The sequence below is a fragment of the Delphinapterus leucas genome, chromosome 12 (genome assembly GCF_059928025.1).
Source record: "Delphinapterus leucas isolate spDelLeu-1000000601 "Yukka" chromosome 12, BTC_Dleu_Yukka2, whole genome shotgun sequence".
NCBI lineage: Eukaryota > Metazoa > Chordata > Mammalia > Artiodactyla > Monodontidae > Delphinapterus > Delphinapterus leucas.
The window spans coordinates 59,804,418-59,828,545 of record NC_143140.1 but is presented as its reverse complement, the minus strand read 5'-3'; the positions used below and the strand labels follow the sequence as shown (position 1 = coordinate 59,828,545).

At 39.4% G+C, this 24,128-nt stretch overlaps 1 protein-coding gene across 1 annotated transcript in view; it reads right to left on the bottom strand.

Annotated features, from left to right (window-relative positions):
- Positions 1-819: 819 nt before the first annotated feature.
- Positions 820-24,128, bottom strand: part of NKAIN2 (sodium/potassium transporting ATPase interacting 2) — a 145,967-nt gene continuing 122,658 nt past the window's right edge. Inside the window, exons 2-3 of the mRNA XM_022555800.3 lie at positions 19,945-20,005; positions 820-905 (exon numbers count right to left, since the gene is read on the bottom strand). Of these exons, the coding sequence (XP_022411508.2) occupies positions 820-905; positions 19,945-20,005 (147 nt within the window). The remainder of the gene's footprint in view (positions 906-19,944; positions 20,006-24,128) is intronic.

The following is a 24,128-nucleotide window of genomic DNA, read 5'->3' as shown; positions in this document are numbered from 1 at the left end:
CAATATTAAAAGGTAAAATGATTCAATGGTGGAGGACAACGACGACAAACACATATCTTCAAAGAGAGAAGCTCACATTTCGAAATGAATTGGAATCTTACTTTCTATTTTGATCTTCGCTTGCAATTCAGCATATCACTTGATGCTGATATATAGAATTTGTTATCAGTTGTTATCCAAGGGAATTTGCCTAAACACAGATATAAAAATCAGGCTCTGATTGTATGTCTGCTCTCTTGAGTGCTAGAGTTAAGGGTCTGATAAGTTTCAGTGTTAATATTCTGGTTTCATTTTCACTTTTCACACCAGAAATATGAAAGAGTATTATTATTTTCTAACACTACACATAATTAAGGTGATAACCTATCATTTATCATCCAAATGAGAACACTTTTAAGACTAATAGGGTGTGCTGGTAATAATTATATCAGGACAACCCATGTAAACTAAGACTGTACTGGGAAAACCAGGATATATGGCTTATATATAGTTACATATAACTACCTACAATGTTATATCATTTTCAAAATATACAAATTTTGGGTAATTCAAAGAAGTTGTATATTATATTGGATTTTTAGCCATGTAGTTGATACTTATATAAGCCTACTTTTAAAAGTAACTTTAGAGATAGCTTTCCTGATAAGTTAAATTTTAAAAAATTTATTAGAATTATCTCAGTCAGAACAATATTAATAGAAGAGAAAATACTGAAAGTAAATGACTGAAGGAAAGCTGCATGCCATCTATTTTGTGCCACAATAACATTTTCTTAATCATCTTTTAGTATCCCAGAAGAATACCTCCAAATTAAAGTACTTACATGTACATAGGCTGTAGCTGTAAATGAGATGTCTTCTGAGGCCCCTGATAGCCATAAGAGTCAAAGCCACCTATGAAATCAACTGAAAGGGACAATCGCCTTAATTAGTTAACTTTTCAGAAGAGATAAACGTTCACGATCAAGGTCTCACACAGATTACTAATATAAACCTTTTAATAATCTATTAAACCAGAACTAGCTAATTGTGGAGGAAAAAAGATAGTTCCTTCAAGGCAGTGATTTTTTTTCCCCCCCTCAACTGTGAGATTCAGTTATTGCTTTACAAGAATCTATTCACTTGGGAGAAGAAATTTATATACTCCTTTGAAGCAACCAAGACCTAATTGGAGCAATAAAATTCACTTGCACAATTAAGATGCTATATGTCTTTTTGGTTAGCATGGAGATTTTCTGCAACACATAACAAATGTAAAAAATAATGATCGCTCAAGTGCATGTACCTATCAGCAATTGCGGCACTAGTAATAGTGTTATATCCTATGATTGTCAAGTACAAGGTGTGATGGTGGAGGTCATGTAAATTAGCTCAAAATGGCTGTCCCTGCCATTATGTGGTTCATAATCTCAAACAGACAATCAGAAATAAAGTTATGTGCAGCAAACTCTAACCAAACATTCAAATGCAATACATACCTAGGTATTTAAGGTACAATGAGATGTAACAAGAGTTACTGTGGTAGATTATATTATCCAAAATAGCTGCAACAATATCTCCTATTCCATATCTGCCTGCAGTGTGACCTTGACACTCACCCCATCCTGAGGTTTGGGTCTTTGTCCCTTCCTCTTGAACCTGGGTAGAACTTTGTGGCCACTTTGACCAGTAGAGTATGGTAGAAGTGACATTTTGTGACTTCCAAGGCTAGATCAAAAAAATGTCATGCACTTTGCTCTTTAGGGATGCTCTCTTTTGGAACACAGCCATCATGCCCAAACTAGGAATCCCAAACTAACGCACCTGGAGAGATCAATGGAGGACCCTCGGATGTGATTTTGGCTGACGGGCTAGCTAAGGTCCTAGCTGATAGTCACCATCAACACCCAGACATGTGAGAAAAATTGCCTCCAAATGATTCCAGCCCCAAGCTGTTGAGTCAACCCAATCTTGGAGTCTCCCAGCTGAGGGCCCTGACATCGGGGATCAGAAACAAGCTATCCTCACTGTGCCCTGTCTGGATTCTTAACCCACAGATCCATGAGCATAATAATGGTTGTTTTATACCACTACATTTTGGAAGGGGTAGTAACTGGGACAGTAAATACTAAGAGTGCTGTGAAAATGTTTTGGTTTTGTTTTTTCTTTCCCATTCCTGGATGTGGAGGTCATGTGGTGGGGCAAAAAGAGGCAAAACAACAAAAAGCTGACAAGATAGATGACTGGAAGAAGAAAGAGAGGAAACTAGAAACTGCATGAGGGTGCTAGAGGATATCTTTACTTTTTCTAATATCTTTTTCTATTGGCTTAGCTTTGACTAGTTTTTGTTCTTTTTAATATCCTAAGTGTTACAGGTAGAAATTGGAGCAAGTAACATAAAGTCCATGATGTCTGGGGAAATCTTTTCATTTTTTTAAAATAGATTTTATTTTTTAGAGCAGTTTTAGGTTCACAGCAAAATTGAGAAGAAAATACCAAGAGTTGCTATATACCCCTCCTGCCCCCACCCCGCCCAGCACATGCACAACCTCCCCTACTGTCAACATCCCAACCAGCGTGGTGCATTTTTTATGGCTGATAAACCTATACTGACATATTGTTACCACCTAAAGTCCAGAGTTTGTATTATGGTTCACTTCTGGCGAAGTGATGTAATGACATGTATCCACGATGTTAGTATCATACAGAATAGTTTCACTGCCCTAAAAGTCCTGTGTTCTGCCTTTTTATCCCTCCCTCTCCCCTAATCTCTAGCAACCACTGATCTTTTTACTGTCTCCATAGTTTTGCCTTTTCCAGAATGTCATAGAGTTGGACTCCTATAGTATCTAGCCTTTTCTGATTGGCTTCTTTCACTTATTAATATGCTTTCAAGGTGCCTCCGTGTCTTCTTATGATTTAATATCTCTTTTTATCATGAAAACCCTTTTATTGAGGCAGAATTTCTCTTCTGGTCAGAAGTGGGGATACAGTCCAAGACCCTTAGTGGATGCTTGAACCGTGAATAGTACTGAGCCCTATATATACACAATACTATTTTTTTTTTCCTATACTAATGGATGGGTAGCATACACAGCATGAATATGCTGGACAAAGGGATGATTTATGTTACTGGAGGGACAGAGCAGGATGGTGTGAGATTTCATCACCACTACTCAGAATGGCTCACGATTTAAAACTTATGAATTGTTTATTCTGTTTAATCTTTTCAGACTGTAGTTGACAGCAGGTAATTGAAACCATGGAAAGTGCAACTACAGATAAGGAGGACTACAGTGTAATGAAAAGGACAGAGATCCTGATGTTAGAAGGATCAGGGTTCAAATGCTGCTTTGACCACTTGCCAGCTGTGTGACCTTAGACAAATCACTTAACTTCTCTTACACAAGAATTATAATACTTAATACTATTAGTGTGAGGATAAAATAAGGAACGTAGAGCCCTGGGTGAGACATGTGGTATGGAAGAAGAAAATTAAAAGCCCTTAAAAATTTTCTTCATAATTCTTCTAAACCATGCAGTTTAGGAGAAAGAAAGTGTTTTAATTTGGAACAACTGTAGAACTATATCAAATATTTTATAGAAGATGACTTCAAAGAGAGCGAACCTCTTTTGTTTTCTGAATTGCCCACGTCTGCACATTAGCTAATATAAATGGTACCAGAAGAGCTGTACAATAATTGAATGGCAACTATATTTAAAGTTTGTATTTTGAGAAATTATTTTCTACGATTGGGGATTCATTGCAGATAGTGCCTAAATTCCTGTTCATTTGGGTTCACTTTTTTTTTTTTTTTTTTTGCGGCACGCGGGCCTGTCACTGTTGTGGCCTCTCCCGTTGCAGAGCACAGGCTCCGGACGCGCAGGCTCAGCGGCCATGGCTCACGGGCCCAGCCGCTCCGCGGCATGTGGGGTCCTCCCGGACCGGGGCACGAACCCATGTCCCCCGCATCGGCAGGCGGTCTCTCAACCACTGCGCCACCAGGGAACCCGGGAACCCCTGGGTTCACTCTTACCAACATTAAGACTTAAGGACTAGTTTTCTGAGAGGCATTCAAGCATTAAAGTTTCCTTGTTCTGAGGTTCCTTGTTAGTAAGATGGCCCCACCCTGGTGCTGGAGAAGAGAGTGGGCAGATGTAAACAGTAAGGTCTCCTCCACTGAAACCGAGATCCAAGTCAATCTCAGGCTTATTAGTGTTTTTATTGTTGTTTTGAAATATTTCCTTAGCTTGATTCCAGAGGTGTGAGATGGATGGCAGAAAAAAACAGATGGTAATTTATAAGTCAGAGACTGTGCAGTGAGCCAAGGGATAACCGGAAAAAACCAAGATGAATCTTCAAGTCCAAAGGATAGAATTGGGACCAAAACTGGGAAACAAAGCTTGAGTCAGGAGCAGTGTAGACCTTCTGGAGACATGAGAAAAGGCCAGAAGGGAAATGAGATGTGTCTGAGTACTGTTGCGAATGGAGGTTGAGTTGTCTGGGTCTTGCTTTTATTAGCCATCTATCTGATGTGTGGGTTGATAGAGCCGATTTACAACTACCCAACTGGGGAGGATAGTGCTAAAGTTTTGACAGAAGGATTGCGATTGTTCTGATCATTCACATCATCTGGGGTCATGGAAAAGGATGCAACAGCAGATGACTCAGAACCAAGATGAGAAAAGAAGAGGATCTGAATGTAACCAGGATGCATTTTTACCATCTCACTTGTGAGGGGGCATTCAAATTTAAATCAGAATCAAAGGATGTATTTTCTGTAGTGTATTTTATATACCTGTCTGTGTTCACAGCCAAAGAATTTATGTAAGGTCAGTTTCCACATGTGCTCATCCTCAGTAATTGGATGTCTTCCTAAAGACCTGAAGGAGAGGAGTATTAATAAGCTGGATCCAACTCACCACTAGAGTTAAGAGTGTGGTGGTCAGTGTAGGTAGACATGGTTCTCCGTATCTTTTACAGAATGGTGTTTCACCCATAATTTGGAACTCTTTGGGGTGCCATGTGGGTGGAGAGCATAGTAGAAGAAATTATGTTTTTCTCTCTTAAAATTGAATTACTGGGGCTAGCTTACATTTTTAGAATATCCTCAATACCACTTTGGTCTGTTTTCTGTTTCTTTTATATAATTACATTTATTTAGGCTCTAAAGAGGCTACTGAATATTGTAAAACTTTCCTAAGCAATAGGAGTCATGAAACAGCTAGCAGGTACTTCTCCAGGTAATTGTGGTGGCATCTAGATGTTTGGCTCATAGCTCAAATTTGTTGTCTAGGAGGATGCTGCAGCCTTTAATGGAACGAAAAGAATGAGAGGAGGGAGTTGGTGTTTGGCTTCATTAGGAAATGTAGTATGTAAGTTATATGTGGCACGTACAAGCAGCAAGGACCAGGAAACACTTGGGAAAAGGGAAATGTAATTGTAATTGGTGCAAGGCAGATTAGGGACTTGCTGGGATTTTAGAGGTTAATTTCTTTTTCCTCATTCAGCTTTATTGTGCTTTATTGAAAACTATCTCCAGCTGACATATTGTGAATCTACCTTTCTGTTGTTGATCCTATCACTATAATTTAAGCTGCATGAGATTTACTATTTACTACAGTAGCCCCAGAACCCAGAGCAGTGTCTGGCTCATGGAAGCCATATTTACTGAATAAACTCTTCAGGCTGTTGTTGTTGTTTTTAAAGACAATTGATTTAAGCATGGAAGATGCTGGTAAAATTTCTAAGTGAAATTTGACTGAGTGCATTTACCCTTTCCTTCATAAGGTCTTGAATAATAATAAAGAGAGGACCATTTATAGAAGATCTAGAATGTCAGTGATTGCTTGGGTCCTGTGAGATAAAAGAAATCTTTTGGATACCAATGGGAAGAAGGCACCACTCTAGTCTCTTTGATCTAGGGGAGTAGAAAGAAAGAGGCTAGGACATGCTTTAGCATCAGAATGACTGGGCTGAGAGGGTAATCCACTGATGAATGCTATGTTGCAAATGTTGATAACTGCTAGGGAAAACATTGCTTTCTTTCTGGCCAGTTCATAGCATCCTAAACAGAGGTACATGACTGGGTAGGTGACAAAATAAAGTAAAATTTGTACTTGTTTAATCTTTTCCTCATTGTAGTGATTTGCTTTTGGTCATCTGAAAACAACTCAGGAATGTTATTTTCTTTTCAGATGTTAACAGCGTTTTCTCTTTGGCTTAGTTTTCCTATCTGCAATATGGGTGTGTTTTTGTCTACTTACCAACAGAGGCACAGAGATGCCCAATGATTTTAAATTAGTAAAGTGCCATGTCAGTTTAATAACTATGATTTAATAAAGTTAATAATAGTGGGATTTCAAAATTACCAAGTAAGAGAAAAGTGCTTTTTGAATAAATATTCCTCACTCAAATATGTTCCCTGTTGTGAGCTTCCCTTTTATTTAAACCTTTTAATCATGAACACTGAGTTCAGCAAACTTAAAACTGCTTTTTAAAATACATGTTGGCAGGGAGGTATTGTAATATGATATTGTACCTTGGTTATTAACGACAAAGCCACTAGGCAACACACTCTGTTTTGGAGACAGAGCTGGAAAAGGCTATGGGGGGAAATTTTAACAGGCAGTTCACAGAAAGCTAAGCCTAAATATTTGGAAGAACTCATTGAAGGACATTAAAAAATTTGTGTGGGCCTATGAAAACAGTGTAAATCCATTGTCTCTGCAGGTCTCTATTTCAAGGGTACTTATCTCCAGTTGCACAAAAGGAATTCAGAGCATAACCTACTGTAGCCCAAATTCAAAAGCCCCACCTTCCTCCCACACAGACTTACTTGGTGGCAGCAGTTCAGCTTCCTGTGTGAGCTTGATGTGCGCAGTCTGGACTTGTATCTCTGAGTGGACTCAGAGCTATTTTTTTTTTTTCTGATGAGGAAAACACAACCCTTTGTAGGGGTACTTTAGTCTGTTATTGCCTGAAAGGTCACTGAAGTGTGATGCTACAGAGAGCTTCTGGCAGGCGAAACATGCATTGAATGACATGAGACTTATTAGTTAAATCATGGCAGATGCTTCAGTTCCTAACCTTGTTCAGAAAATAACATTTTCTCAGGGTCTTAGGATTCTATTTTCCATGTTTCTCTCTTAGTTGTATCAGAACCAGATCTTCAGTATTTTAAACGTGGTAACACATTTACATATACTAAAAACTGAAAGTGGAATGCGATCACCACAATGGTATAAAAATGAAATATTTCTTTAGTTAGAGATCATTTGAGTAACCACTTTAAACTGTTGGTTCTAAAAATAAAAATGAAATATAAGTTTCCACTTGATAAACTGTTTTGTCTTTGCACTCTTGCCTATTTTTGCTAATTCTTAGTGTGGCCAGTACCTTAGGTGAGATTTGAAGAAACACATGCTGGTCTTCTGCTGAGACCAGGATCTTGCTATTGAATCTTATTCTAATAATCTAATGCCATCACTGGCTATATCACAGGGAAAGTATGAAGTAGTATAATGATTGAGGGCTTGGTAGTTGGAAGACCTGGGCTCAGGTGTGCCTTCCCTTCTGACCAGCATCATATCCACAAGCAGGTCACAATTGCTCTGAGCCTGACTTTCTTCCTTTGTGAAGTGGAGATAATAAAACAGTTCCAACTTCACAGGGTTATATGTGTTTAATACTTAGATGCATGTATTTTATGGATGCACTACAGGTAGATTTGGGATCTCATCTCTTTTAGCAAGGGATTTATACCAAAAGAATGATTCAAATTATGCTTTAAAATGTATATTTAGGTTCTTTACTGAAAGGATGAGAATTTTTCAGGCCTGGGAAGTAGATGGAGGTAAGGGTCAAAGAAGAGAACTTTGTGTTAGAATTTGCTGGAATTTTGTATGGAATGACATGAGTGTGGAAATCATCAGCAGAAGCTGAGGTAGGTTTATGGAAACCCTTAATGCCCACGTGGTTGGTTAATTGTGGTCTGGCAAGCAGTAGGAATGTGACATATGTGACATACTCTGGAAAAAAAGGGAAGATATATTTTTAAAAAACTACATAGAAATGAGTTTCCATATTTCAAATAGTTTTGGAAATCACCTTATATATTATCCGAAAGGATGGGGAGAGGCTACGCCCAGCCTGGTTTGTAGTCTATGAGACTTCGACCCATATGTAGGGAAGAGGAACTTTACAGTGGAGTGGGCGAGAATGAAGACACCAAGAGCTCATCTCCTGAACCAGGCAGAGGGGATGAGGCCAAGGCTTGGTGGAAGGATTGCTTTGGAGAGGAAAAGCTTAATGGTTCCCCTCAGATTTGGAGAGGGTTTCTAAAAGACAGAAAGATAATTGCTAGTATAGAATTTTTGAGGTTCTGAGGGAAAAATGGAAGAAGTTTGGTAGCTTTGATTTTCTCAGGTTTGGGTACTAGACTTCAGGAACTTGGAAAGGTTTGGAGCTCGTCCTGTGGTGACTGTGGCACACTGTCCACGGGAGAGGAGTGAGAGCCCTGTTGAGCAGGAGAGAGCATCCAGCTGGGTTTAGGGACTCTCTCCAGCCACGTGCAGCAGCCCAGGGTTAGGAGTGGAGAAGCTGCACCTGAGCCTCGTCAAGCAGGGACATGGAAAATCCAAGGACCGTGGAAGAGAAAGCGAGGAAGGAAACTAAGTGTGCCTGTAAGAGCATCACTGCTCCTGTGGATTCAGGAGACAGACGATGAGCAGAAAGATAAACAAAGATTCCAGTGGAGGGAAGCTCCTAAATAAAGGTGAAGAAAAATTCCTCCAGGAGGGAAGCAGGAGAACAAGGAGGGAGTAAAGATAGGAGTTTATAGTCAGGCAGAGAATTTTAAATACTGGTGATTTTTAGAGAAGCCTTCTTCCTCCATAATGAAGGTGATAAAAATTAGCCTCCTTGGTGAAGGGAACTAAGGAGGTAGGTGAAGTGAGTGGTGACAAAGATGGTAAAAGCTGGGAAGATCAAGAAATTGTAAAGCTAGAGTTAGAAAATTATGTATTCAGATATCTTTGTTACTTTCAATAACTGTGGAATCGTGTGCAGAATATGATGAAATGGCTAAGCAAACTTTATCTTAAAGGTGCCTGGCCTCACTTTGTGCCATGCCATTTGGGTGGATTAGACTTACCAGTCTCTGTTTTGTTCTCCCCTATTAGAATGGCTTTCAATTATGTGACATGCCTTGCCGTTGAAATTGAAAAGAGCAGTTATTACAGGCTGTAGGCAAGCTAGTTAGACATGATTGGGTATGTCTTCTCAGCTGACATCCAGGATATATTTATATATATTAGAAGGCACAGCCCATTTAAATGCAGTGGTTTTAATTAGGATGTGGGCACATCAATGCATACATATTTACGAAAATGAAAAATAAAGCGTGCATGCTAAAATCCCCTTGTAATTTTTGCTAACACAATCTTCGCATTATTTTGCAGCCTCCAGAAAGGAGGACTAAACCTAAACTACTCATCTTTATAGAACAACAATAGCAGTTTCAGGTATGAGGATGTCCAGTGGTTACTCTAATATTTTTCCAGCCATGTGAGAAAGGTGAAACTAGATTTGCTGTATGGGGTTCATTAAAAACACTTAAGATGATTCCTGTGTGAATTATGGTATCCATTTGGTCAATACGGGTGGAAAAAGTTACCCTTTTTAAAAAAGACACCTATTTTTGTTAAATTCTGCATATCCCCCTGATTTGTCCTTTAGGTTTCGGTGGAAATGTCATTTCCTCAGGGAAGAATTTCCTAGTTTTCTTAACTGGATGAGGCACCCCTGGGCTATGTCCCCCTACCCCCACTCTCCTTGTCTGAACGCTCATCACGCTTTGGCGTAGTTCCTCCTGTGAACTGTGTGCTGGGCTGTAAGTATCAGGAGGGCAAAGACAGTGTCTGCCTCGTGCCTGGTGACTAATACACAGCCTACCATGTGCAGTGGCTACTCAGCAAACATGTGTTGGAAGAATCTACGTCGAGTCTCACAGTGAAGTGATGTGTAAAGTATACCTAGAATCGGGAGACAACTTCTGCTCCCAGCACTGACTCTAAATGATTGACTCAGGGCAAAACAGTTTCAGTGTTCCTTTCCTCAGCTGTAAAATTAGGGGATTAAAGCAGGTGATTGCTAATATTGTTCATAGAGCTATGATCTGCACAATTCCATATTTGTGGGATTGGTTTACATACTGATAACAGCAATAAAACATTTAAAATGAACAAATCTGCAAAGGCATCATGAATGGGAAAATTTAGTGCAAAGGAGTTGTTTCCCCTCTGGCTGTTACTACTATTACGCATTGATTTTACTAAGCAAGTTTCCAGGGAGATGAACTGCTGAATAGGGTATATTGGAACCTGAGACATGAGACATGACAATTCCCAGTTGGAAAACAAAGTGATGAAAATGGTGGGACCTGGGAGAGAAGCATCGGATTGACAGGTTTGGAGCCCACAGAAATAATGTGGCCCCCTTTTAATTTACTTCCGGGATGAAGGTATATGGATGAGTGACTATGTGCGTCTCTTTGCCTCTGTGCTCTTGGGAATTCCTTTAACATCAGCGTCATTAGTTACAAAGGCAGCAGTCCCTATCCAATTTTTTTTGTGTCAGGATTGTTCGTGTATAAACTAGCCTTCTTTGTTGGAAACATTTGCAATTAATCCCAAAAACAAACAAAAAATGCAAATCCTGCACTGCCCCAGCCAGTCCGGCTGACACTGAGACCAGACTGCCATCTATTATACACAGAAATGAACTGAAATTCTCACTTTGGGCCTAACCTAATTTTCCAGTGATAATAGGCATGGATTCCCAGAAGCACTCTACACCTCTTGATAGTAACATCCTCATTTCCTTTCCTGGTAAATGTTTTAAATAAGATTTTAACACCAAAGGAAATTAACCTTTAAATTAATTGTAATTTTAAAATGCCATCACTGATTTTTGTCTTCAGCCTAATTACTTTCTATTATTTAAATAAACCTCGCCTCCTGTGAGCTTTAAGTTTGTTTCTCCTTCACTCCCTGCCACACAATGCCAACCCATCCTCATGGAGGCCTTCCTGACTCTGCTGCTGGAGCAGCCTCATTTAAATGTCACAGGATTGAGGGTTCGCCCTATGCTGCTTATTTACAAGGCACTCTTGCAGCGCTCTGTGTAAGGCTGCTCCACTCAGATGTTTTCATTCTGCATACCTGGTGGCCATCCTTAGAGTTGCAGTGTTTTTAGTCCTCCTGCTGTTAAGAAGGAGATAGCTAAGCTTGGCCTTCTGTTCCTATTAGATGCCATTTCCACCACTAAAGTAAAACTGGTCGTAATGAAATTGGCGACAGCCAGCATCATTTATCAAAAGACTAACTTTGAATGTACAGTCTTCTTTCTTAGCACGTCTCAGCTTTAGAGAGCTTTTAAGACTTCTGTTTCCTGGGCCAGCTCTTTGTCTTGTTCTCATTTGTCCTTTCAAGGTAGGACTAAGGGATCCCAGCAATTTTATTTTGTGAGCCTGTATATTGGTGCTAAAAGCATCCTATTTTTCTGCCACTTAGCTGCTTTCCTTCTCATGTCATTATCCATGTGGGTATAGAGAGAGATGGTGAGGAAACAAGTACAGGACACCCAGTACAGGTGGACTAGGTATTAGAGAATTGGAAGAGGCAGAATAATCAAAATGGGAGATGTTTCTTTTATTCATTTCCATAAATGTCACCACTTCTCCTTCCTTTCACATGCTGTTGCTTTCTTTTCCATTGAGGCGGATTAAAACAACTTGGATGTTATTCATCTACTGGATCACATCAGTTTTCTGCACCACATACCTTCTTTATTACACCCCAGTTAAAGGTCCTCCTTTGCTAGTATGAATATAGTTACCTCAACATTGACTCTTTAGAAACAAGGTCCTGATTGTTTCGAATCAACAAAGGATAGGGAATGAATCAATTTCTTTCCCCGCTATTTTTGATTGGGGAACGTTAGATTTATTTAAAGATGATCATAGTGTGCATGTATGTGTGTGTATAATAAGCGGTAGAGTATAATGGAGGATATGTTAAGAGAAAAGGGAGAATATGAGAAGTGATTGTTAAAGAAGACTCAATTTGGACCTGAATATCCAAATTTAAAAATACAGTGCATATGTTTTCTCTCCCCTGACCACAAGAGGGAGCAACTTAACAGCAGGCTGGCTGAAAAAGAGACCAGCACTAATTTTGGGAGACAGTGTAACAATTGTATCACTGTTAGGGAAGGCTGTTGTCACTGATAGGAGCTTGCATGTGATTGACAGGAGGCACATCTATATGTAAGCATTCGTTTCAGGTGCTGATCATCTAGTCTGTTTTTTATTTTTACATATGGCAGCTTATCTTTTTTTTCCGCTTTCTTCCATTTGTCTAGAAAACGATGAAAGCTGCTTTATTCTAATTCATTATTCATTTACTTAGAATCAATTAGGGTCTAAAAAAAATGTCACATTTCCTTAGGAGTTTCCATATAGTCCAAGAAATGTTAGTGGAGAGCTGATTGATTCGTTTTTTCCCCATATACTTACTGAGTCCTGCTTCAGGTTGGGGGTAGGCTGGATGCTGAGGATGTAGTGGTGGTCAAGATAGCTGTGGTCCCCACTAGCATCCCCTAATACTCTTACCCTGAGGGAGTCAATATGTGCTATATTATGTCAGAAGTTCACCGATAAGCTCAGTGACCTGGGGCAAGCCATTTAATCTATATGGGCCTATAAAATTAAAGTGTTGAAATAGAGCAGTAGGCAGTAGTTTCCTATCATTTCAAACTCTGTGGTGTTCTTAGTTCACAAGAAATCTTAAGCGGAATCAAGAGTTGTAAAATTAAATAAATGCAGAGCTCCTGTGCTCCGGGAAGTTGGAAGAGGAGCAAGGTGACACGTTCTACCTTGGCCCCACTATGATTCTGCAGGGCACTAGCTCGAGGTTAGTAGCCTCTGAAGTCTGGGGCTCCAGACTCTAATCACATGTGATTCTGTTCAGAGATGGGGAAAGGAACAGCACATTTTGAAATTTTGGAAGCCTGGCAGATATAGACAAGGTTATTTCACTCAGTCACCTTCAGAATTACAAAACAAATGTTATAAAGAAAACAATAATATACTACGCTTTCATTTGATTGCTTGAGTATGATATTTGAACAGTAAAAATAGACACACCATTCTCATAACTCTACCTGTCAACCTGGCACCCAGGAACTTGGCACCTTTTTTGAACTGCTAATTGCCTACCCCTTAGGTTATGTTTGGAGAGTGGTTTATAAATAATAAGAAAGAAAGCTCAGGTTACCAAACAGACTGTATAATATGGCCCTAACAACCAGATAGAGAGAAAGAAAAAGAAGAAAGGAAGAAAGCAGACATATACCCAAATGTTACCTGAGAACCAGAATTCAAAATTGTGAAATCATTCTAATTTTCTTTTTTGTTTGTTTATCTGTATTTTCTCTACATTCTGCAGTAAACTTACATTCCTTTATAAACAGAAAGAACCAAATATTTTTTAATGGACGAGTACTCCTCCCTTGCCACCTCTACCCTCCCCCACAGGCGGGAGAGTGTGTCCTTGTGCTCAAAGAATTGCATCCAAACTCAATGATCCTGTCAAACTGGAAAAGCGATCGAAATATACAGAACAGAGTTCAATACACAGAAGTGTAGGCCGGCAGGCTTTAGAAGAAAAATCAAACAAAAATAACAGAAAATTATTAGCTTCAGAGAAGTGAATCATTTCCTGTGGTTTGCTTTTCAAATGAAAGAGTCTATAAATCGATTATGACTTTTATCCCAAGGCCAGTTTATTTTGGAGAATTCAGGACAGGCTTTTATGAATCTGTGCTTGGTTGGTAGGTTTGTGCATGTGTGTATCTGAACATGTGTGTTTAAACATCTAGAATTAATTTTCCAATATTTTTTTCAAAATAAGCCCTCTTAGGATATTTTTAAAATGACATTCTGCATATTTTCCCGGATGATTTGAATATTTAAGAACATTTGCAAACACACTGAATTTCTTTTAGAAAAGATAGTGACTACTTAGAAAAATGGATACACTTTCCAGAGGACTGATGTTTATTTTTAGTTTAACTATTAAGGCAAAGGTTTATAAGAAAACATAATAAAAATTGAGAAATCATGTTGCCTATTTTTTCTATTATGGATAAGTTATTATTTTTCCACAGCTGCATGTTTTCCTTTTAATTGTCACATCTAACAACTTTAATGAAGCTGATAAGTTCTTAGTTCTATCACTGTAAGTGGACATTAGACTCTGGTGCAGAAGAGCTGAGGATTAAGGGAGAGAAAGGCTACAAGTATAATAAAAGGCACCAGACCAGAAATCTCAGAACATTTTATTTCTTTCACAGAATACTGTCAAAGAGAACAAGTAGAGGGGAATAAAAAACACTGGAGGTCATAAGGAAAACTCAGCATGGTTGGCAACAGATGATACAGTGAAGAGCCCAGCCACAAAGACAGCTCAGCGAGGGATGCCCGCTCTCTTGGAGAAAGTCTTTTCTCCTAAGACATATCGCTGCCTTTTACAAACATATAAAAGTATGTTGTGATGGTTGCCCCACTCAAATAAGGTTCAAGTATCAAGGCACACCCTCTGGAGCAGGTCCCAGCTTTTTTCTGGTGAGGAGCTTCTCATCTGAAGGCAGATCACCCCACCTCACAGCAGGAGATGCGGACCGCAACTCCTGCCTACTGGCAGTGAGCCAGGAGCAGGGAGGCTACCGTTACCACCTGGAGCCTCTTACCCACAGGCATTTGATGTGCCAGTGAGCAGAAGCTAGCCCCACTCTGTTCCCCATAGGTATTTTCAAATAGCCAACAGCCACATGGTGTGTGCGTGTGTGTGTGCGTGTGTGCGTGTGTGTGTGTGTGTGTGTGTGTGTGTGTGTATCTTTAGATATGGGATGTTATGGTCTGAATGGTATCCCCTTCCAAATTTATCTGTTAAAGGCCTAACCTGCTATGTGATTGTATTTGGAGATGGGGCCTTTAAAGAGGTAATTAAGGCTAAAGAGGCCATAAGTACGTGGCCCTAATTCAATAAAACTGGTGACCTTATAAGAAGAGGAAGAGACATTGGGGCATGCACAGACAGAGAAAAGGGGGCAAAGTGAGAATTCAGCCTTCTATAAGCCAAGGAGAGAGGCTTTAGGAGAAACCAAACCTACCAACACCTTGATCTTGGACTTCTAGCCCCCAGAACTGTGAGAGAATAAATATGCATTGTTTAAGCCACCCAGTCTGTTATATTTTGTTATTGCACCCCTAGGTGACTGATACATGGGGGCGGAATTGCCCACATCTTCCTATTTGAAATCTTTGCTCCAAGGGTGGTTGTCATCTCCTGATAGGCACAGCAGATGGCAGTGTTGTCCTGTGAGCTTGCACAGCCAGTTGACCTGTCAGGCTGGGGCTCTGGCTTAGATAAACAGAGGGTCAGAGATGTAAACTTCAAGGCCCAGGGTTTTCATTGGGGAAATTAACAACAACCTTGCATTAAAGTGTCTATATAAGTATTTATAAAACTGGCCTCTAGAAAAGTAAATGAGATACTGTTTAAAAGGAGAAATAAAGAAAAAAATCCTAGGCATTTGATGTGCCTGCAGGAACTCCCTCTAGTTCAATGATGATTTATTGCTATTTGTGGAGTCTAAGTTTGACTCTTTGCTCATGGAGCCTGAACCCTTGCCTTAGCTCCCTAGAGTGTGGTGCCTCTGAGGCTCTCTGGCTACACTTGCTGCTGAGCCTCAGATATCAAAAATGGGTACAGAGCCGGTCCGCTTCCTATTGACGTCAAGAATATTTCAGTCTTCCAGGTGCCGTAATTAGGCCCTTATCTCCACAGTCCATTCTCAGCACAGCTACAGAACCCAAACTGTCCTGTGTTCCTTGTGAGGCTCTTAGGAATGGAAACTTAACTAATTTGGCAAGTAGGGAGCTGGCATCTCCTCCTGTACTACACTCCCATCAGGTTGCTTCATTGCAAATCCACAGCAGGTAAGAATAGTTACACAGAGATCCTTTCCCTGTTTATATATACATTAAACTTTTCCCATCTTTCAGGACTTACTTTCTGAGAGCATTTGTGTGTGTGTGCGTGTGTGTGTGTGTGTGTGTGTGTGTGTGTTTTATTGTACATTCATCAAGCCAAAACATTTTTAAAGGATCAAAATAATTTTCCTTATAATTACTGAAAACTAGATAGAAATTGCAGCCTTTTTTACACTTGAGCATTGGAAGTCATGTGTTCTAGGCAGTGCCTGGAGGTAAACATATAGACAGGTGATCAAGATAATGATAATGCATGGGAAATATCAATCTAAAGCATTTTACTCAACAAATATTCGTAATTGTCTGTGTGTGAGTGACCACAAGTAAACAGACCTAACTGGACAGAGAACTGGCCCAAATGAGCATCTCCTCCAGGTTGTTTAGTAGTCCCATGAACGTTAATGATAAGCATGAGTCTACTAGGATGTAAAAAAAAGGAAAGTAGTTCATATCTTACTCACTGAGCAAAAAGACTAAAATTAGAAAAATTGTCTATGATAAGTCTGCTTTTCTTTTAGATTAATAAAGCCACTTAAGGAGTTGTGGTCAAAATACATAAAAAGACATAAGCATTATGGAAAACAGTTTATTAGATACTTGAAAGATAAGCCTTATCTTCCAAAAGATATTTGTGACTTCACATCCCCTTGGATTTACATGACTTTGACCAAAACTTGACCTAGGGCAGAATTCCCTAAAATGAGTTCCCTGGAATTATAATTCCCTGGAATATTAAGATTTCTTATGAAAAAAGTTTCCGTGTTCAAATGTTTGGGATATTAACTATACTTTTAGTTTCTGTAAAATGCCCTAACATCTACAGAATGACCACAGGCTGTTCCCAAGTTAAGCCTGGCCCACCCCAAACATCTGGAGACCTTAGATAGCCCCAAACCTTATTCTCTGACACTCACAGTGAACATGAATTTCATGGGGACCTCTTTCAAACTTAGCCAATCCTAAATCCTTTTACCCTGCCTTGCCTGGTCCTTTCCCTGGAAACCACAATAAAAGCACTTGCTTACGGTTCTGCGTGTGTGTGTGTGTGTCTCTCTCTCTTTCTCCTCCCTCCCTCTCTCTCTCTGTCTTTCTTTCTCTCTTTCTGCCTCATGACCCACGATGATGCTTTCCCTGAGTGGCCCTGCATGGCATGTTGTGTTCTCCCTAGGGAACCGTGAATGTAGTAAAACCCTTTTTGGTTTCTCTCTTTGATCGGCTTCTGGCCTCACTGTATCTCATCCAACACAATATGGTTAAAACAAAACTGGATTAGGACAAATTGGACATACTTGTTTATTGCAGTACTCTCAGAGATGTTAATACATAAATGTGCATTCTAAATTTTCAGTGTCAAACTTACTTGGCTTTGGAATCTTTTTTGAGCAGTATAGCTTATGGACTAGCATTTCTGGGATCCCGCTTGGGAGGTACTATTCTGGAGAGATACCGATTATCTGTCTAGGAGACTTGGTGTGTCAGTATTTTTCTGAAGATAAAAATGCAGACATCATTGTGAAATAAAATCAAACACTATAGTTTAGAGAAAGCTCAATTCCCATATGAAATTTAACCTATAGACTCATCAAGGATTTGGCACAAAGACACTGAATGGTTAATAGCTGAATAAACTTACATAGTTTGTGGAGTCCATACATTTTAAAATCCATATATCTTTTACCTTTCCTAATATTTACCCTTCCAACAGAATAAATCTTTTGGGCATAGGACAAGTGCTTACTAGATATCTTCTCCTGCATCTTTGTTAAGCACCTCAAACTTAACCTTTCCAAACTGAACCAGTTGCTGCATCCCCATTCTACTTTCCTCAAGTGACATTTTCATCTATCCGTTCACTCATATCAGAAATTCAGAAATCTATCAGCCTCTTCCTTACCGCTTACATAGTACCCATCCATAGCCCATTAATCAGTATTATTTTTATGTTTAATAACATATCTATCCTCTCCCTCTCCAACACTGGGCTTAGTCCAGACCCTCATCATCTCATATCTCAGTTATTTTCATGGTGTCCTAATCTGTCTGTCTTTCCTTCATTTCGACCCTCCCGTTCAAGTCTCTCCTTCATATTGATACCATTATGTTTCTTCTGAAGTGCATTTCTGATTGTTACTCTCTTTCTATTAACTGCCAATTGATTGGCCATTATGCTATACAAAATAAAGTCCAGACTCCTTACTCTGTCATAACCGTTTTTCTACTATCTCATCTTTTCCAGTCATCTCTGGGTACCCACCTCTAGCACAGGATATAATTCAGTCATATTAACCTGACTGCTCTGCCCCCAACATGGCAGGCTGTGATATGTCTTGGTTCTTTTTCACCTTTTGCCTGGGATCACCTTACTCCCGCATCAGCTATCCAAATATCTATTTATTTTCCAAGACCAAGCTCAAGAGTGTCCTTCTCTATGAAACCTTTCCTGATTCCTTTCCTATCTCCCCACACTATACACTCTACAGAGCTTTATTATACTTATTTGTTCACATGTTTCTTTCCCCTACAAAATGCTTAATTCCTAGAAGTAAAAGACTGCATATTACTCATCTTTTTTTTTTTTTCTTTTATAAAGTTATTTATTTATTTTTGCTGCATTGGGTCTTCGTTGCTGTGCGCGGGCTTTCCCTAGTTGTGGTGAGCGGCGGCTACTCTTCGTTGTGGTGCGCGGGCTTCTCATTGCAGTGACTTGTTGCGGAGCACGGGCTCTTGGCACGCGGGCTCAGTAGTTGTGGCTTGCGGACTCTAGAGCACAGGCTCAGTATTTGTGGCACACAGGCTTAGTTGCTCCACGGCATGTGGGATCTTCCCGGACCAGGGATCGAACCCGTGTCCCCTGCCTTGGCAGGCGGATTCTTAACCACTGCACCACCAGGGAAGTCCCTACTCATCTTAAAATATCCCAAAACTGACATCGCACTTGATACATTGAGGAGTGTTTTACAAACACTTATTTGTAAAGGGCTATCATTTCCTTTTGCAAACAACAATAAAAACTATGCACTGTGTAGTCCTAATTTTACATCGTGTGTGGATATGATTGAGAATGTGCCTCCTCTAAATGAATCGCATGATACAGCCTCCCTCTTTCTAGTGTGACTGGAAAGTGAAGAAGAAACACATATTTCTCTTTGAGTATTTTCCTCAAATCATCCTATTAACAGAGCAGTGGATCCTCATCTTTTCCTCCACTGTCTCAACACCCCAATCATTATGAATATCTTTGGAAACCAAGAAAAACGATTCCCAGCTCTGATTTTTCCTCAGAATAAATATAGCTGTATGGACAAGTACCCAGAGACCATTGAAGTACTTTTTCCCAATCCTCCTATTTCAGATCCTTAGGGGGCAAGGAAGGAGTGAAACCTTCTACCTGCCAATTTTTCGAAGAGCAGAGGACAATGGAGCCACTTAGAGGCTTGTGAGAGGGTACCTCCATTTAAACTCTGGATCAAGCAGTAGTGCGGAATGCTGAGACTCTGACATAAAGTTCTAGCTATTTGTATCAAATTGTAGGAAAGAATAGGAAATATGAACATTTGGTTTCATGAAGACAAATTTCTTGAATCAATCTGGAGTCAGTTCTTGTGAGAATTTTTGGAACTATTGCAAATTGTTGATTGTTGGGATTTGTAGTCCTGGGTGAAACTGATTAGTTATCTATATGCTGGATACTTTTATGAAAACCATTTTAGCCTAATGGGTACAAAGGGCTTAGTCCCTATTCTAATGATGTGTTAAGGGATATTGTCTGAGAAGTAGGAAAACAGGTAAGAGGCAGTAAAGAAGATGCTCTGAACTTGAAAGAAATAGAACAGAGCTTTAATACTTACAGCTGTCCTCTTCTTCAGTTATACATTTCACAACATAACAGGCGTAGATGAACCCTGCCAGCTGAAACAAAACAAAGATGCTTTAGACATGTGGCAAAGGCAACAGTACTGGATCTCACTGGGGGAGCAACTTTTCAAAGGCATGTGGTTTTGACTAGATTCAGTGTTCCAAAAGAGTTCATCAGACTGGATCTGGACTCCAGTGTGGATTCTTGATTCATATAATGTGCCTTATAAGTGAATATATTACTCTGTTTTCCTTTGTTCTGCATTTATGTTTAAGATTTGTTAATTGCCAGGCAATCTACAACAAGTTATTTTAGGTCCAGAGGAAAAATACAGAATTATGGCCATTCATCAATGGATTAGCATTTGCATTTGTGCCAATCAACTTCTAATTCACTTTTCATTAGCCCAGAGCCTAAGATACTAAAATTGGACTCCTGCTGACTATCAGAAAAATGTTTTGAGAGAAAAATATTAAGGAGATTCCTTGAAATGTTGCCTCAACACTTTGTAAGTAAGAAAAACTCTTATTTAGACCAGTAACAGGAACCAGGACATACCGAGTATAGTTAAGATGACATGATACATAGGAGCAGTGGGGTGGGTAACTGTAAGGAATATCACAATGCATTTGACTGGGATTCACACATCAGAGCATCCTTTCTGAAGCACACAACAGAGGTCCCTGTGGTCAGGGAAGTCTTTGCTCACTGAAATAGTATCTGTGAAGGAGCACAGTAAAGCCCTTTGATATATGTCCCCTCAGATGGTGTAGTTTTGTATTCCTTCATATAAGTATAATTATTTAGTCAAATAATGAGCACTGGTATAAGGAAGCAAACTAATTTCCTGATATGTGGAAAATTTTTTTTCCAAAACAATCCAGTTTGGAGGAATCCTTAAAGGCGTGTCCTCAGGACAGTGATGAAAATTTTTCACGGTGACATTTCAGACAGGCATTGATCCTACTGAGTATTTGGCATCGGGGAAGGGAACCTTGGGAAAAAGGCTACAGTCTTCAATCAGGAAGCTAAGGTACAGGGCAAAAAGTTGCTGCTGTGATAAACCTAATGAACTTGTTTTCCATTAGCTGACAGATTGCAGTATTTCTGGAAGATGTGAGTGGAACATTTTAAGTCAGAGGGTACACTGATAGATATTTAATGAGAAGAACTATTTGGAGACAGAGGTCCGGTTAAAAGGAACTTTAGAAAATCTTTAATTTTAGTTTGAGAAAGAAAGCACGTTCTGGCAGATTCTGTTCTTTTCCAAAGAGATCTGGCATGAGATAAAACAGTGGTTTTCCTGGCACAGAAACAGTGACCCTGCTTAAGAGAGAGCAATGAATGAGAAAGCAGACTTATGCAAAATATTCTTCACAAGCTTTTGTTTTCAGATCCTGGATGAGAGGGACAGTGGACCTGCTGCCCTCCCACCCCCAAGTGTAGTATCTGAACCACTACACATAGTAACAGAGAGCTAGATAACATACCACTGATGCTACATTAGCACTTAGGTTTTTAAAAATATGTTAGAAAAGTCATCAAATAAGCATTTTTCTCTTTGAAGTATATGTTGCTATTGGCAATAAAATTGTGATAGTAAGAACAATCTCCTTATATAATGGGATCATCAGGTTACTGTTTTTATGGGACTTATTTTTAGAATACAGGGTACTATTAAAAACCAGTGTATCCTATTTGGCTTTAGCAAAGATATTGATTTGACCAAACAAAATCACACAGTGATTTGAGCATTTTCACAGATAATGGAGAAACAGATTAATGCTTCTTAATCTTTTATCCACCAGGGCCCATGAAAATGCCTGTATCACTGAGTGACCTAGTCCCATGTGTACTCTGTCATGGGTGCTGGATCCGACTGTGGCGAGGTAAAGAGGCTATGGGTTTGGTTAAATCCCCTGGGTACTGCCTGTATCTCCCCGTCTTCCTCCACAGGAAGGCCTTACCATTGTGGCTAAATGCCATAGATTTATCAGTAGTTTATCTCTTCTTTTCAGTTTAAAATACTTACTACTTGAATTATCTACAAAGCAACTTTTTTCCTAATCACAAACTTTTCTCTTGATTTTCACTCATCACTTAATTACTTTTAAATGAAAATCTAGGTAAAGAGCATTGATAAATTCTGAGATTCAGGGCCAGTGAGTTTAAACTTCTCATTAAAGTGTCACTAGAATCTAGATTATTAACTGTACTCGTCTCCCAGAATGCAGCCAAGGCACTGTATTTTGCTTACCAGTGATCTTTTAATTGTATTCGGTTGCATTCTTTAACTATCAGGGGAGTGACTTTGATATAAAAGTAAATCCTGCTGCATTTCATTACAAAAGCTTGCTGATTAAGAGAACTTCACCTTTTAAATTGGTCACCTCTAAATACAAATGGAAATTGGTTTCTCCCAAATTAATAAAGATTCATAAACCTCTGTCACCTTTCAATTTTCCTACACCAAATACATTTCTAATTTAATTTTTACTCCCTCACAGCAACTTATAAATTTACCTACAGAAAAGCAGTTTCAACGAATTTCTTACAGCTCTGAATACTTCCTATAACATGCAACTCTGCTAACTGCTGCCCGGGCCACAAAGATGAACCAAGCCAGGGTTTCCCAACCTCGACACCGCTGACATTTTGGGTTGAGTAACTCTTTTTTGTGGGCTCTGTTATGCATTATAGGATGTATAACTACTAACATCCTATGATCGAGACAGTTGATAATTGAGATAATCCAAAATGTCTCCAGACATTGCCATACATCCCTTCAAAGGCAAAACTGCCCCTCGTTTAGAGCCACTGTTTTAGACACAGACTAAAGGATTTTGCAGTCTTGTAGCAGGGGTACACGTATAATTGTACTTCAAAGTAGATTAAGATAAGTGCCAGGAGGAAGGAAGAAAATTGATTGTCTCCTAACTGACAAACGGTAAACTGGGTGATTTCACGCGTTAGCTCATTAATCCTCACAACTACCTTTGGAAGAGCATTATATGTATCTTTGCAGAGGAGAGGTAAAATGGGCCTTGCTTTTCCTGAGTGAGTTCATCAAGCGGGGAAGTTATAGAGTGTGTTCAAGGAAGAGCCAGTCCTTCCATCTGATGAGAGTTTGTGGACCTCATATTAGAGCAACGGAAATAAAAGCTGTGAAGACAGGTTAGGGCTATAATCAGAGGGCTTTGAGTATGTATCAAATTGCAATTCTAACTATGTAATTTTCTACACAGTACACTTAAGGAGCACCCCATCTTCTACTGAAGAAGTATAAAATTTTTCACAAAATACAAATCCTTCCTAATGTGATATATAGTCCCTGTCTAGCCTCATTTCCCACCACTCCTTGTCTCAGAATTTATGCCAGTATTAAGCTGTTGGTAGTTTGCAGACATATATCAGGTGGTTGCCCTCTGTTCTTTAACTCTTTAACCCCTTCTGCCAACAGAGCATGCGAATGCCCTACATCTCCTCCCTTCCTTCCTTGCTCAGCTCTCCACCTTTGAGTAGTTCTAACTCATCCTTTAAGACTGAGCTAAAGTGTTGCCTTGCCAAAGAACTGGCAGTCCATTCCCAGGGTAGGTTGTAGGTTGGCATTTTGGAGATAGACCTCGAGAGATGGGGGTGGAAGGCTTTGAGAGGGAATAACGGGAAAGGTGAGAACATCTTCCAAGCAGAGCTCAGGCAACCTATGGGAAGATGTGGATTATGTTCAGAGAGGAGCAAGAGGCCCCGTTTCAGAGGAGTTTGGGCAATGTGAAGGGGTGTAATGGTTCCCAAAGTAGGAAACAGTGACCTACATGGTCATAGTGGATGAATACCTGGAATGAAAATAAAATTATTTTATTCTGTTCCTTATTTAAAGATGGCTCAGAGTAACAATGAAAGATACCAGTGGTATTATACTAGGCAAACATATAATTATCCACTTGTAACAAACCAAAATATTACAGTTGTCTTAGTCTTTGGCATTCAAAGCAGAGCTAAGCCTAAATCTTTTAATTTTTATTCATCTTTTCACCTTGATACATCTAATATGATTTATTCACTTCTAATTCACCTGATAGGGAATTATATATCATCTTGATATCATTACTGGCTGAAAGGAAATGATATTTTCTCTCTATAACTAAATCAGATTAAAATTCTTTTTTGTATCTACAA